The 16,041-nt window shown below is 41.6% G+C and overlaps 1 protein-coding gene and 1 long non-coding RNA gene across 2 annotated transcripts in view; both read left to right on the forward strand.

Moving 5' to 3' along the window:
• Positions 1 to 16,041, forward strand: part of LOC131936424 (uncharacterized) — an 82,247-nt gene that overhangs the window by 13,417 nt on the left and 52,789 nt on the right. The window lies entirely within an intron of this gene.
• On the forward strand, positions 664 to 8,809 carry LOC131936418 (uncharacterized). Its single transcript, XM_059293392.1, has 4 exons — positions 664 to 1,076; positions 2,479 to 2,599; positions 7,155 to 7,226; positions 8,272 to 8,809. Exons 1-4 carry the CDS (start codon positions 728 to 730, stop codon positions 8,354 to 8,356), a joined length of 627 nt encoding a protein of 208 aa, XP_059149375.1. The 5' UTR covers positions 664 to 727; the 3' UTR covers positions 8,357 to 8,809.

A 16,041-nucleotide genomic window follows, 5' to 3' on the forward strand; every position in this document is an offset into this window, starting at 1 on the left:
AAAACAAAATTATGTAGCGTATTTAGAAAATATCTATTTAAATTAAGCAGCGTCGTCGCCCCCCTCCCTCCCGATAGTTTTAATTGTGCCTACGAAAGTTTTGACTCCCACACCCCCCCCCCCAATGTCTGAAAGAAACCCTGCTTGGAGCTTGTTTACTTGTTTACATGATGTAATGTTTACATTATGTACTAACACTATAGGCAACTTTGTGTCAAGTCTCTAGGGAACGGGGCCAACCGCTTGCCAAACTGAAAGTCACGGGACCAGCGGCTGGTACCTTGGGTGGGAGAAATGTTGGTCCACTGCCTGGCTCATGAGCGAAAGCTTCAACCCGTGATGGCCGTACACAAGAGACTGTCTAGTCAGCTTCCAAGCTTAAAGATGAAGAAACAGGCATCAATAAATGTACAACTTTTAAAACTACAGATTAAATCGAGCAATTTTTCTTTTTTTATTCTGGTGTCACCCCCTTGAATGGTATCGAAGGAGCGGTCCGCAGTCTTCGCCTTGTACCTAACACTTTCTCAGAGTGAAACTGGTTAATCTCTAGTTCCTTTATTTTCATAAGCCTGTTTATAGATAGAACAACGCATTAATTTTGCTTGGTGTGCAATATTGGCGTTTCTCTGCGCATCTGCTCTGCACCGTGCGTCAAACCAGCCATGTTTTGAACACTAAATCGCGAAACAACAAAGATTATGTTCACTACTAAGGTCGTGAATAAATGTTCTTAATCTGCTCAACAGCAATATGTCTCGTAGCATTACTGCTGCCTGCTAGTGTCGAGGCATCCAAGAATGCAATCAATGAAACTGACCCAGCTGATGATAGCAATACAACTGAACCATCTAATAACCAAAACTTAACCGAAGTTACCAACACCACAGCTGTGACAACTACTGCTACTGATACTAGATCTAGTAGCGATATACCCCATACCACCTCTACTGTTACTACCACCGTTTCCACAGGGACTGAATTGAATCAAATCACCAGCAGCGATTGGACAGAACCGGAAACCAGCTCCACAATCCAGACCGTTTCTATAAACATCCCTATTGTTACACATACAAGTAGGTCGATGTTTAGATAATAAATCATAAATGTTTATGTGTTATTTCTGATCAGAGGCGTAACATTCGCCCCCCCCACGCGAACTATAAATTTTGCACCCCACATTCATGCTTAGTTATTTAAGTTGGCAAAAAAAAAAGCGCCCTACCCTTGTAAGTAAAACTGGGGCACCTGTGTTTTTACCAGTCTCCATCCTGTAACAATCTTTACTTTGGTGTTACACATTTGATGTAGAAACTTGTTAAACCATTCTGTAAGCGTAAAGCCAAGTATCAGTCTATTTCTGAGATTTGACTGTGTATAATTCAGTCATGCATAGAAGAATGAGCTTTTTATTTTATTGTAACCTCCAACGGTCGGCGCCTGTGTCGACCGCCCCACCCGCCCTCCCCTAGCTACGCCCCTGATTCTGGTTATTAATATTTAAAGTAAAAGTTAAAGTTATTTTTTTTCCTCTTTGACAATGCATTGGCCGGATGCAGTAACAGTAATCTGTTCTTTTAACTATACAAATCAAGTTTACATAAACTCTACCACCCTACTCTAGTCTATACCCGGACTTGTGTGAGCTTACAAGTAGACTAATTCACGTCCTGAAGCTATGAGCCGGGCCCAACTCATGACTGCTGGGTTCTTACCAATTAGCCATCTCTGAATTTCACACACAGAAACAATCATTATTCGTAGGGTATAATTGTTAAAGTTAAATTAGTTTTCTAAGTCCCGTGTCTCTCTCTCTCTCCCCCCCCCCCCCCCTCTCCGACGCAACCTTGCGTCATCACCCCCCCCCCCCCCCAGCCCTAATCAACAAGTGATTCATGCTTAATTTACCAGAGCAGCAGTATAGTTAGGTTAATTCTAGAAAACCTTTTTTTTTTTTTGCTACAAAAGATAGGCATCAATGTGAGAAATTTCCAAACGTGATATGGTAATTATTTAAATTATTAAAAAAAAAAGATACATTGTTAGTCTGTTGGATACTGCATACATCGCTTATTAAATGCATTATTTTTTAAATTACATTTTAATTGCTATTTCGTCAAAGTTTGAATCATACATCCTCGAAGGAAATAAGTAGAGACGGTTTAGTATCCGTGAGTTTGGAGTGGTTGATATTGTATGTGTTTGAAGGCTATTGTGCTGTTTGTAATTTATACATTGGTAGTAGAGTACTGTATGGGTTATTATTGTATGTCATACAGTGCACAACTATATGGGGAAGTAGTGTTTGGAAGTGTCATGTATAGACTAGAAATATATATATATGTCACCAAAAGCTGTTAACGCGAGACGGGTATCAGTTTGGTATCCAACGGGGCAGGGATAGGTGGGGGTTTCACAACTGTTGTATAATGATGATGTATATTTCGATGTAATGTGTTTATCCATTTTTCTATCCAGGTTCAACGTTGCATAACAATAGCTACGCCCCCCACTACTATCTTCGTTACGCCATTCCGCTGGGTGTTGTAGGGCTCATGAGTCTGTACATCCTCATCTTGGTCTGTTTTTTGACTAGAAGGTTCGTTGTTTACTAGCCTATAACACTGCTCCTAGTCTAAATTTTTTAGAGTAGAAGGTTCGTTGTTTACTAGCCTATAACACTACTCATAGTCTACCTTTTTAGAGTAGAACAAAGAAGCTGTTTTCGTTTTGAAAAACGTTTTGGAAAAAGGAAACGATATACATAAGTAAAGTGATAAACTTGATAAATAACCATTTTTTCCCCGGGGCGGGGGGACTTTTTATTCCAGTGTCCGATAATAGAATCTTCTTTAAAGGTGTGTTTGGTTACCTAGTTAACTAAAATACACACCTTGCTTGTTAACCCTATCCCTAACCCCAACCCTAATTTCTAACCATAGTCGAGATTACAATACTACTAACAATCTAACACACCTATTTTTAGAAGAGTATTATCGAACATCTGCATCTAAAATCATCCTGTTTTTTTTTCTTCTTAGATTTTTAACATAATCATTTCTCTGCTTTTAAGCGAAAAAGTTAAACTACAGAAAAATAAATTATGTGTCTAGACACATTTTTGTCTGTTTCATCCTTTATGATTTGTTGGGTTTGAAAATAAATCCCCTATCTTTTCAAATCCAACCCAATCAAACTTAATTAACATAAGCCATGTTAAACCTTAAACGAGCTACAAATCGAACCCCCTTAGCCATCCCACATCTGCTGTTCACTCCAACTCACTTAGACAATTTAGCTCCTATGTTTGTCGCGTTCTATTTTTATTAAAATTTGCATTGGTGTTTAATAACATAAACTACCAAGGCAATATTATATGTGCACAAGCCGTTAATGGACATAATTTAACAATTCACTGGCTTAGTATTTCCATCTTTCACCTTCACATTTGGTTCTCGTTTGGCCTGAGTTCTCTTAACGTACCTGGCAACTTGAAGCATAGTCGTAAACCAATGGCCAAGACCACATAGATTCATGTTCTTTATTTCTTAAACCTCTAACCATTTGTTAGGAGCAAACCTTACCACTCCAGTGGCCGATGTAGGTACCTGATCCATGTGACCCCTGTACCTGACCCGTGTAACCACTGTACCTGACCCGTGTGACCACTGTACCTGACCCACTGTACCTGACCCAAGTGACCACTGTACCTGACCCGTGTGACCACTGTACCTGACCCATGTGACCACTGTACCTGACCCACTGTACCTGACCCGTGTGACCACTGTACCTGAACCACTGTACCTGACCCAAGTGACCACTGTACCTGACCCGTGTGACCACTGTACCTGACCCACTGTACCTGACCCAAGTGACCACTGTACCTGACCCGTGTGACCACTGTACCTGACCCACTGTACCTGACCCGTGTGACCACTGTACCTGACCCATGTGACCACTGTACCTGAACCACTGTACCTGACCCAAGTGACCACTGTACCTGACCCACTGTACCTGACACATGTGACCACTGTACCTGACCCACTGAACCTGACCCATGTGAACATTGTGGGTACCTGACCCATGTGTCCACTGTGAGTACCTGACCCATGTGTCCACTGTGAGTACCTGACCCATGTGACCATTGTGGGTACCTGACCCATGTGTCCACTGTACCTGACCCATGTGTCCACTGTGAGTACCTGACCCATGTGTCCACTATGAGTACCTCACCCATGTGTCCACTGTACCTGACCCATGTGTCCACTGTGAGTACCTGACCCATGTGGCCACTGTGAGTACCTGACCCATGTGGCCACTGTGAGTACCTGACCCATGTGTCCACTGTACCTGACCCATGTGTCCACTGTGAGTACCTGACCCATGTGACATTTGTACCTGACCCATGTGTCCACTGTGAGTACCTGACCCATGTGTCCACTGTGGGTACCTGACCCATGTGTCCACTGTGAGTACCTGACCCATGTGACCATTGTACCTGACCCATGTGTCCACTGTGAGTACCTGACCCATGTGTCCACTGTGAGTACCTGACCCATGTGACCATTGTACCTGACCCATGTGTCCACTGTGAGTACCTGACCCATGTGTCCACTGTGAGTACCTGACCCATGTGTCCACTGTACCTGACCCATGTGTCCACTGTGAGTACCTGACCCATGTGTCCACTGTGGGTACCTGACCCATGTGTCCACTGTGAGTACCTGACCCATGTGTCCACTGTGAGTACCTGACCCATGTGTCCACTGTGAGTACCTGACCCATGTGTCCACTGTGAGTACCTCACCCATGTGGCCACTGTGAGTACCTGACCCATGTGGCCACTGTGAGTACCTGACCCATGTGTCCACTGTGAGTACCTGACCCGTGTGTCCACTGTGAGTACCTGACCCATGTGAGTACCTGACCCATCTGGCCACTGTGAGTACCTGACCCATGTGGCCACTGTGAGTACCTGACCCATGTGTCCACTGTGAGTACCTGACCCGTGTGTCCACTGTGAGTACCTGACCCATGTGAGTACCTGACCCATCTGGCCACTGTGAGTACCTGACCCATGTGGCCACTGTGAGTACCTGACCCATGTGTCCACTGTGAGTACCTGACCCGTGTGTCCACTGTGAGTACCTGACCCATGTGAGTACCTGACCCATCTGGCCACTGTGAGTACCTGACCCATGTGGCTACTGTGAGTACCTGACCCATGTGTCCACTGTGAGTACCTGACCCATGTGAGTACCTGACCCATCTGGCCACTGTGAGTACCTGACCCATGTGGCCACTGTGAGTACCTGACCCATGTGACCACTGTACCTGACCCATGTGGCCACTGTGAGTACCTGACCCATGTGGCCACTGTGAGTACCTGACCCGTGTGTCCACTGTGAGTACCTGACCCATGTGGCCACTGTACCTGACCCATGTGGCCACTGTACCTGACCCATGTGTCCACTGTACCTGACCCATGTGGCTACTGTGAGTACCTGACCCATGTGTCCACTGTACCTGACCCGTGTGTCCACTGTACCTGACCCATGTGTCCACTGTACCTGACCCATGTGACCACTGTACCTGACCCATGTGTCCACTGTACCTGACACATGTGTCCACTGTGAGTACCTAACCCATGTGGCCACTGTGAGTACCTGACCCAAGTGGCCACTGTGAGTACCTGACCCATGTGTCCACTGTGAGTACCTGACCCTTGTGGCCACTGTGAGTACCTGGCCCAAGTGGCCACTGTGAGTACCTGACCCATGTGGCCACTGTGAGTACCTGACCCATGTGTCCACTGTGAGTACCTGACCCATGTGTCCACTGTGAGTACCTGACCCATGTGGCTACTGTGAGTACCTGACCCATGTGTCCACTGTACCTGACCCGTGTGTCCACTGTACCTGACCCATGTGTCCACTGTACCTGACCCATGTGTCCACTGTACCTGACCCATGTGACCACTGCCCTGACCCATGTGACCACTGTACCTGACCCATGTGTCCACTGTACCTGACCCATGTGGCCACTGTGAGTACCTGACCCATGTGTCCACTGTGAGTACCTGACCCATGTGTCCACTGTGAGTACCTGACCCATGTGTCCACTGTACCTGACCCATGTGGCCACTGTGAGTACCTGACCCATGTGTCCAATGTGAGTACCTGACCCATGTGTCCACTGTGAGTACCTGACCCATGTGTCCACTGTACCTGACCCATGTGGCCACTGTGAGTACCTGACCCATGTGTCCACTGTGAGTACCTGACCCATGTGTCCACTGTGAGTACCTGACCCATGTGTCCACTGTGAGTACCTGACCCATGTGGCCACTGTGAGTACCTGACCCATGTGTCCACTGTGAGTACCTGACCCATGTGTCCACTGTACCTGACCCATGTGTCCACTGTGAGTACCTAACCCATGTGGCCACTGTGAGTACCTGACCCATGTGTCCACTGTGAGTACCTAACCCATGTGTCCACTGTGAGTACCTGACCCATGTGTCCACTGTGAGTACCTGACCCATGTGTCCACTGTGAGAACCTGACCCATGTGTCCACTGTACCTGACCCATGTGGCCACTGTGAGTACCTGACCCATGTGTCCACTGTGAGTACCTGACCCATGTGTCCACTGTGAGTACCTGACCGATGTGGCCACTGTGAGTACCTGACCCATGTGGCCACTGTGAGTACCTGACCCATGTGGCCACTGTGAGTACCTGACCCATGTGGCACTGTTTTAAAAAAAAAAACAACATGTGATCATCATCAATCCTCATTTTAGGAAATGTATTTTTAGTACACATTGAGTAATTCCCTTAAGCAACATAATGGAAGATTGGCCTACTATAATTTTCCCTTGAATCCCAAACAGTTTCGACCCTAGAGTCTACTATTTACTGCAATATGTGCAGTGTTTCTTTCAGACACTTGAAATATTCGGGGGTGGGGGAAATTTTCTGGGAGGGGGGAAGCTTTTTAAGTATTTATCTTTTATATAAATTATACCTTTTTATTTCGTTCGCGCACCTTCCCTCCCCTGAAGCAATGCCTGAAAGAAACTCTGAATATGTGTGAATAACATGCTGATAAAAAAATTAAAATAGGCCTAAATAATTATTTTTTACAACTCAGAATTCGAAAACAAATGAAAGCTCCGATGCCACACAGAGTCAGTCGCTTACTGGATATAGAGGAAGATGCTAAGTAAGTCTTGTTGTCTGGTACAAGTTGTAATATGTTTAGTTGCCTTGTTAACATGGAGAAAGGGAGGTAAATCTAGTTTAAAATGGAGGAAGGGAGGTAAGTTTTGTTTCCTTGTTAACATAGACTATAGAGTAACATATCATCTTGCCTTGCTAATATGGAAAAAGGGAGGTAAGTTTAATTGCTTTGTTTAGATAAAGAGGAAAACGCCCGTTCTAATCTGGAAGATGGGAAGTATGTCTAGTTGCTTTGTTAACTTTGTTGAAGTGAGGTACGTCTAGATTTTACATCGCATAATTTTCAGAATCTATACATTGATCATTTTCCCAAGAATATAAATAATGAGTAAAATGTTTTTACATGGTGAATTGTGTCTTAATTAGTGGGACTGTTAATCAAAACTCTGGAGCTTAATTCATGGACTTGGGAGTCACGTCAGTGTCTTCACAAGGTGGGGGCGGGTTGTCGACTACACCGGGGGGACACCATTTAGGGAGTGACACCACGATGAAAAATCATAACATTTTTTTTCAACATTTTTTTAAGATAACAAAATATTATGGGGGGATGGGCGACACCGAAATGCAAAACTGTTGGAGGGGGTAAGGTGACACCCTCAATTATCATGTATCAGTGGCGTAGGCGGGGGGGTGGGGTTAGGGTGGGTCATAATCCCCCCATAGACCCCTCGGTATATATATAAAGTATGAGGGGGGTGTAAATTGAAAGTTTGAGGGCGGGGTGCACATCGAAAATTTGAGGGGGGGTGCAAATCGAAAGTTTGTCCCCGGGTAAAAATTTGAACCCCCCCCCCCCATGAGACGATCCTGGCTACGCCACTGTCATGTATCACCCACTACTAGCTCCGAAAGATAAGCCTATCTGTTAGCATAAGTACTCCCCCTTAAATCTTCTCACATCAAACTTACAAAAGCAGATAAACTCTTCTCCATCTACCTGTTTGGAGAATCGAGTCTGAAAGAGGCACCTAGTGTACCCAGCTACTGTATCCTCAAGTGTATGTATAATTTTCTTCTATCTCCAGGCCCAAACGGCGAATATCAGTCGCACAAGCTCACAGTTTCACAGGAAAAAGACAACGGCACAGCTTCTACGTGCCTCAGACATGAAAGGATTTTTCTACTGTTTTCCTACAAGAATAAAGATTACAGAGTTTAAAGATAACAGAGATTAAAGATAACACTTTTTGTAATATCTTTACAATACTGCCTTTTTTTTAGTAATCTAGGTGTATAGAAATCCAGTTGCCTTTATAATATATATATTGGAATTAATATCAGTTGATTACACGTTGTATTTTCAATTCTTGTCATTGGTAATGACATACATAATCCAACATTTAAATACAACTTTGTGTGTTCGATGAAATCACTTTACACATGAACAGCGAGTTATTGATCACTGAACTGCGATTAATATGTGAAATGTTTTTCTAGGCCTCTGTTCTTTTTACACCATTTCATTGAAATATTTTTATTTTGGTAAAAATAAAATCAAAACGTTCAGAGGGAATTCATGAAACCCATAAGAAAAGCCAAATAAACATGTTTGTTCTTCATAGATACCCATGTAAATAATTTATTTATGAATTAGTAGGCCGTTGGTAAAAGCTGATCATGTGGAGAACACCATGTGAAGAATTTCATCCAAAGGTCAAAATCATCATCTAAAGAAGAAAATCATCTTGGGAAGATCATCTCTGACAAATACATCATATTTGACAAATGGCGGACAGTTAATGAGTTATGAAATAGAAATATCCACTAACTATAACTGTAAACATTAACTGTCTCGTGCAGTCAATTATATGACTGGTTTACATTATTTTTAAATGGGTACCAACATCAGAATTTTCTACCAATACTAGTACAATTCAGAAAACACAAATTTTCACATTTGTATGTGAAATCAAGGACTGTTACTGGAACAATTGGGTTGTTAAAGTTTAATCACTTACTTCCCTTTACTGTATTTTTTCCCCCCCACTTTACACATGAAGCAGCTAGTTATTGATCACTGAACTGCGATTAATATGTGAAATGTTTTTCTAGGCCTCTGTTCTTTTTACACCATTTCGTTGAAATAATTTTATTCTAGTAAATATAAAATCAAAACGCTCAGAGGAAACTCATGAAACCCATAAGAAATGTCAAATAAACATTTTTGTTCTTCCTAGAAACATATTTAAATAATTTATTTATGAGTGGGTTAGGCCGTTAGTAAACGTTGATCATCATCTGAAGAACACCATGTGAAGAACATTATCTAAAGCAGGACAAAATCCTTAAAAATCATCATCGACAGGAGAAACTCATCCAAGGGACATTTGAATGAGATCATCATTGAATGACAATGTATATTCAATAAATGGTGGACAGTTATGGTCTAGAAATAATTCAAATATCCACTGAGTATAACTTACAACTGCATCAACATAGTCTTTTTAAATACAATAGACACAACACAGAATATGTAAATAAGTACCGTTATGTGCAGTGCTATTATACGACTGGCTAAAATTATTTCAAAATGGATTTAAAAAAAAAAAAACAGAAAAATATCGTCATTAACATATCTGATACACAAACTTTATAAAAACCTTGATTAAAAAATTAAATGCTCACAAATCACTTCTTTTGAAAACATAAACACATACCTCAGTGGCGTAGCGAGGTCGGGTGTCACCCGGTGCGGGACTTAATGGTGTCACCCCCTCAGAGGCGTAGCGACTCTTCCCAGGGAAAAAGTTTCAATTTTCGATTTGCACCCCCCTCAAGTTTTCGATTTGTACCCCCCCCCCCTCAAACTTTCGATTTGCACCCCCCCCCTCCTCAAATTTTTCTCTATACATTTTACTATTTTTTGCCTTGGTGTCACCCCCTTAAATGGTGACACCCGATGCGGTCCGCACCCCCCCCCCCCCTAGCTACGCCTCTGACATACCTAAAAGCAAAACAGTATTGAATGAGAAAGTATTTCAACCTATTTGTAATAGTAGATGTAACAGACAACTTACGAATCTCTATGTGCACTCACGGGTTATAACTGTTAAAATTGGGTTGTTTAAGATTAATCGGTTATTTCCCTTTTTAACAATTTAGTAAAGAACAATATTTGAAGCTCACTTGTCCAGTTTCACTAAATCAATGTGATAGTCTCTTTTAAAATTCTTATATTAATTTTTTAGACAACGCAAGTGTTTTAAGTGTTAGTTAAATGCATTATAGTTAAATGCATTATAATCTTCTTTGACCAGCTGTTGCAAGTTCGCTTCGTATACACTACTACTGACTATCAGGTATAAAATAGTAACTTTTTATTTTTCTTCTGAATCTTAGTACTTTTATGGGCATCAATCAAAATATAGATTCGAGTTAAGTGGCCAACAGTCCACTTAGTTCTGACATTTATAGACATTTTAATACCCTACATTCACAATTTTTTGCCGTGTTCCTTTTGATGGCATCTGTTAATGATAATTTACAGAATATTGTGGCGTCCAGCCTATCAGGCACACAAGAAGAGGTATGCAAGATAACTCTCTTCCAAAAATAAGTATGCTTTTAGAAAGTAACAGACATTTCTATATATATCTACTAAAGAGTTGCACAAGAAAAATAAATGATAATTTTCTTTTTATACAAGTTTTATCAAGGTAAATGCAGTCTGGATATCCAGGGACAGTAACTCTTGATGGTATCTTTCATTCTCTTACTCTTTAACATGTAACAAAATTAAGTCAACATTTTCACCCCAGATTTTACTAATATACGTGATTTCTTTCAGAAAATCTTATTTACATTGAACCCCTATGCCGCGTCTAAAAATGGATATTTACTTACATTTAGCCAGTTACACTACATTACATTTAGTGCAAGACAAGAGGAAACGTATCACAGCCTCACGGGGTAGAAAGATGTATACCCTACTTCTCGGCTTCATCTGAGCACGGGCCTTTTTATTGGGAAAAGTTAGGTAGGACTTGGCGGTTGAGAGCTAGACTGCTAACCCAAAAGTCTCGAGTTCGAATACGGGTAGTCGTCAATACAACGTCCCTCAGTCAAAACAGCTGTGATGGATACCTAACTCACGGTAGACGGCTGAGCAAGGCACTTTCTCTTTATTATCCGTGGTCACTGAAACAGGTGAACTCTACTTGATCTGCCCGATGTGTCTAGATTACGAAATGGAAAAAAAATGATGATTAAAGAGTACCATCACAACAATCCTATAGTGCAGGGGTCTCCAAACTACGGCCCGCGGGTCGGATGCGGCCCGCGAGGTCATTTCATCAGGCCCGCGACGATCTTATTGTCCACTGAATAAAAGTTTCTTGGAGATCGCCGAGGAGCTTTGCACAGAAAATTCAAAACTATTTTAAAATGTAGCTTTGTGTGCAAATACAATTACTCGCCGTGTTGCAGACATTGGTGAAAACATAGTGACTCTAATATTGAAAAATGCAAGCAAGCTTCGCCATTTTTCAATTGCAATGGATGAGTCGCTGGACAGTTGTTCCACCTCAACTTCTTGTGTTCATTAGAGGTGTGAAGACATGAACATAACACAAGAGCTGGCTTCCCTACATAGAATGTATGACACTGTTACCGAAGAGGATATCTAACCATAGGTAGTTCAGAGACAAACACAAAATCGCAAGATTTACCATATTTCACATCAGTAAGATTGCTAATTTTGCGAGAAAGTTCTGAGCAGAGTATTTAAGTTAAGAAAAAAAAAATAGGTGACTTCCTGAAAGTAAAAGCAAGTCACAACCATTATTGTCTGATGAAGAGTGGGTATAAAAATTGGCCTCTGCTGCTGACATAACTAGTCATTTAAATTTTCTTAACCTATAACGGCAAGAGAGTGAAATCTAGTTTCTGATCTATACACCCACCTAAAGGCCTTTAGATACAAACTTGTCATGTTTTTGGAACATTTACAGGCTAACAACTTGACACACTCTCAGCAGTGCAAGTTCTTTATGGCTGAACCAACCACTGAGTTCCCCACGTCATTTACATACGAGATCATTAAAGACCTCCAGCTGCAGTTTCAGTAGCGGTTTTCTGACTTGGATTCAAATGCAGAAGAAGTGAGACTGTTTCTAAGCCCATTTGAAGCAAATGTGGCCAGTTGCAAAGATGAACTGCAGCGGGAGGTCATTGAATTGCAAGAAAATGACTTCCTAAGAGACACGTTCAAAGAAGGGCGGATGGGTTTTCATAAGTTTTTACACAAGGAAGACTTTCCTAATATTAAAACTTTTGCATCAAAGTACCTTTCAAATTTTGGAACAACATACCTTATGAACAAACATTTTCAAGAATAAAATACGTGAAGAACAATTTTAGAGCAAACGTGGACCTCGGGTGGGGTGGGGGACATTTGAAATTTGTTTATATTTCTATATAAATTATATTTCGTGTGGGGGGGGGGGGGCGGTAGACGTTCTTCTAGGGGGGGGGGGGGCTGAAAAGATGCATTAAAGAAACTCTGGCCCCCGAACTGATATTTGATAGTTAATGCGGCCCTCGGGCTGAAAAGTTTGGAGACCCCTGCTATAGTGGGTGATGCGACACCATCCAAATGTATGTCCAAAATAATTTTTTAATGAAAAATTTCACTTTTCTCAATGAATTTAATAACTAATTGGTATTTGGCAATGGGGTGATTTTCTGGGTTACTCCACCGGTTGTCAAACCGATCTGGTGACACCTCTGTCTAAAATATACAATATATACTCTCTGTTTGTCTGTCTGTTTGTCTGTCTGTCTGTCTGGTCTGTCTGTCTGTCTGTCTGTCTGCATGTCTGCATATCTGCATGTTTGCATGTCTTCATGTCTGCATGTCTGCATGTTTGCATGTCTGTCTGTCTGTCTGTATGTCTGTCTGTCTGCATGTCTGCATGTCTGCATGTCTGCGTGTCTGCATGTCTGCCTGTTTGCCTGTCTGCATGTCTGCATGTCTGCATGTCCGATTGTCTGCATGTATGTCTGTCTGCATGTCTCTCTGCATGTCTGCCTGTCTGCATGTCTGTTTGTCTGCATGTCTGCATGTCTGTCTGTCTGTCTGCATGTCTGCGTGTCTGCATGTCTGCATGTCTGTCTGTCTGCATGTCTGCGTGTCTGTATGCCTCCCTGTCTTTCTAAAATTAGAATTAAAAAGCTATTGCCCCAAAAATACACAATATTAATGACGTCATCGACACTTGATAATAAAACACTAACACTATCTTCTTATTTATTTGTCTAATCTTAAAAGGGTTCTGCGTGCAGTTTCTTTCAAGAACATCTATCGCCTCCCCCACCCCCAACGAAATACAATTTATATATAAAATATATACTTTTACTAGTGTCAGACCTACTTCATCCCGTAGAAAAATGTCTGAAAGAAACCTTATCATCATGACTGAGGTTTAGAGGCCAAAAGTGTATATTTTATAGAAAAAGGGCCAACTTTTAGTCTGTATGATATACACATGAGAAAGAGGGGGGCGGGGGCAGGACTAAATTTTCTGGTCGGACACTAGTAAAAGTATATTTTTTATCAATATAAATTGTATTTCGTGATAGGGGAAGGTTGAGGTTCGTCGGGGTGGGTGGTAGGGGTGGGGAATGGGGGGGGGGGGGGGGCAGAGCCACCCCTCTACCACCTACCCAGAAGTATGCGCAGTAACTACGTGTAAATCAAGTTAAAATCCGGTTAACATGCCGATTCTGGATGAAATTCCGTTTTCAATGACATTGTTCGTTTCCGGTTAATTTTGAAGTTGTAAAGATTTTGGTTTCGATTTAGAAGAAAAAGACAACACTATCAACCTAGCACCCTTTTAATTTGGCGCCCCCATTATATATATATATATATATATATATATATATATATATATATATATATATATATATATATATATATATATATATATATACTAGCGTACCCGTCCCCGCGCGTTAAAGCGGTGATATATGAAAGTCATGAAATATATAAGAAGGTTTTTATCAATGCGTTACCAATCCTATGTTCTAAGTCGCGTGACATTGTTTTCTAAAACTGAGTTTTTAAAATGTAAACAATTCCTACTCTTGGATCATAAATATAGAGACACGGGTTTACCTACAATATCAACACTACCGCATGAAAACCTTACGTTAATCACTCACCAAAATAATGAAGTAGAACACACTTCGGTGTAATCAGGGAGCCCCTGATTACACTAACGCAAAGGCGCCGCGTACGACCCCTGGCTACAACTAACATAGGCGCCATAGAGCTCACATAATAATTCATGGCCCAAATAGCATCCGGAAGAAACAATGAATATTTGACGTGTTATAAACATCAGTGTGGCTGATGGAATTAGTTAGCGTTACTAATGGTGTATTATTAGAAGCTCGATCTCAATTTTTGATTGAATCGTTTAAAAATAGATGCTAATTGCATCATTCGCAAAGTGACGAAACTGTACAGAAGGATTTCCTCGCGTTACAAAGTTATTTTTAGAAGTGTGACTTTTAGTTTTGATTTGAGTTGTCCTTCTAAACTTAATTTTTTACGGAAATATTATCATTATTTTGAGAACTGTAGGCTTTGGAATTATTTGGATTTTTTTACGGACAAAAAGAAACAACCCAGTGTTAATAATCTAACCTTGGTTAATTTTCCTGATTATTAAAAAAAAAGTATTACAGGGCTCTCAGTAACCCGCGTGAGCCTTTGATGTCCGAAACTGAAATTTTTTTTTGCAGCCAGATCGCACCCTACCAGGGCGCCGGCTGACACGTCTGATTCAATTTAGTGAGCGACTGTAACGGCCCATCTTATCCATTGTCCACTGCATTGTTTAGAACGAACGTAGGTGCCATTGCGCTAACGTGAAAGCCCAGGGCGTCAAATTGAACCCTGCAGGGGCGCGGGAGGAGCGGCTGGTTCGATATAGTCTTTAGTGTATACCTTGTTTTAATGAACGTAGACGCCATAGCTTTCGCTGGAGAAAGTAACAAAGAAAAGAAAAGATTAATTATAAAGAAAAGCACGGAGTCGCAGTATTATTTATTGAATTCCCTTTCCAGTTCTAAAATTTCATAACCGACCCAAGGTATGATTTTTTTTCTTATTTAAATAGTAGTTCATTGTTATATATTTAAAAAAAAAATCATTTATTTTCTCTTTTATTGTGTTAGCTTATTGTTTAAACATTTTAAGTTGAATTTTGTTTAAGTGCACATTTTAAAATACAATATTGCGCACCACTAATGAACGCGACCTAACAACCAGAGCGTCACTTCCTGCCACATTGGCTTATTTAGAAATATCAAAAGTGTCCTTGTGTTGTACTAAATTTTGGAAAATATTTTAATATAGTCACCATTAAGACAAGTTTGAGTCAAAACCATGACCTGTCCAGCGTCTGGAGCATGTATGTATATAAAACCTTTTTTTGGGTCAGTTAATGTCACGATGATTGTGTCTGACGGTCGTCTATGGGAAGTAGAGTTCACTTGTTTCTATGACCTCGGCATATGAAGAGATAGTGTGGTTAGCGCTACGCCCAGCCACCTTTACTTTCCCTAACGTGAGTTAGGTACCCATCAGAGTTGGGTGGACTACCCGGATTCGAACTCGAGTTGGGCACCCCAACCCTCCTAAAGCTGGGCACCTCAACACTTTAAAGACTGGGCACCCCAACCCTACTAAAGCTGGGCACCCCAACCCTCCTAAAGCTAGGCACCCCAACCCTCCTAAAGCTGGGCACCTCAACCCTCCAAAGACTGGGCACCCTAACCCTCCTAAA

Source organism: Physella acuta, unplaced genomic scaffold (assembly GCF_028476545.2).
Source record: "Physella acuta isolate Inbredline_101_S28 unplaced genomic scaffold, ASM2847654v3 ptg000178l, whole genome shotgun sequence".
Classification (NCBI taxonomy): domain Eukaryota; kingdom Metazoa; phylum Mollusca; class Gastropoda; family Physidae; genus Physella; species Physella acuta.

What these genes read in the sequence shown, in the direction of transcription:
- LOC131936418 (XM_059293392.1), top strand. Translation starts at nt 728, where the DNA reads ATGTTCTTAATCTGCTCAACAGCAATATGTCTCGTAGCATTACTGCTG. An exon ending in CCCTATTGTTACACATACAA is followed by an intron (nt 1,077 to 2,478) that starts GTAGGTCGATGT and finishes TTTTCTATCCAG; the next exon opens with GTTCAACGTTGCATAACAAT. An exon ending in GTCTGTTTTTTGACTAGAAG is followed by an intron (nt 2,600 to 7,154) that starts GTTCGTTGTTTA and finishes TTTACAACTCAG; the next exon opens with AATTCGAAAACAAATGAAAG.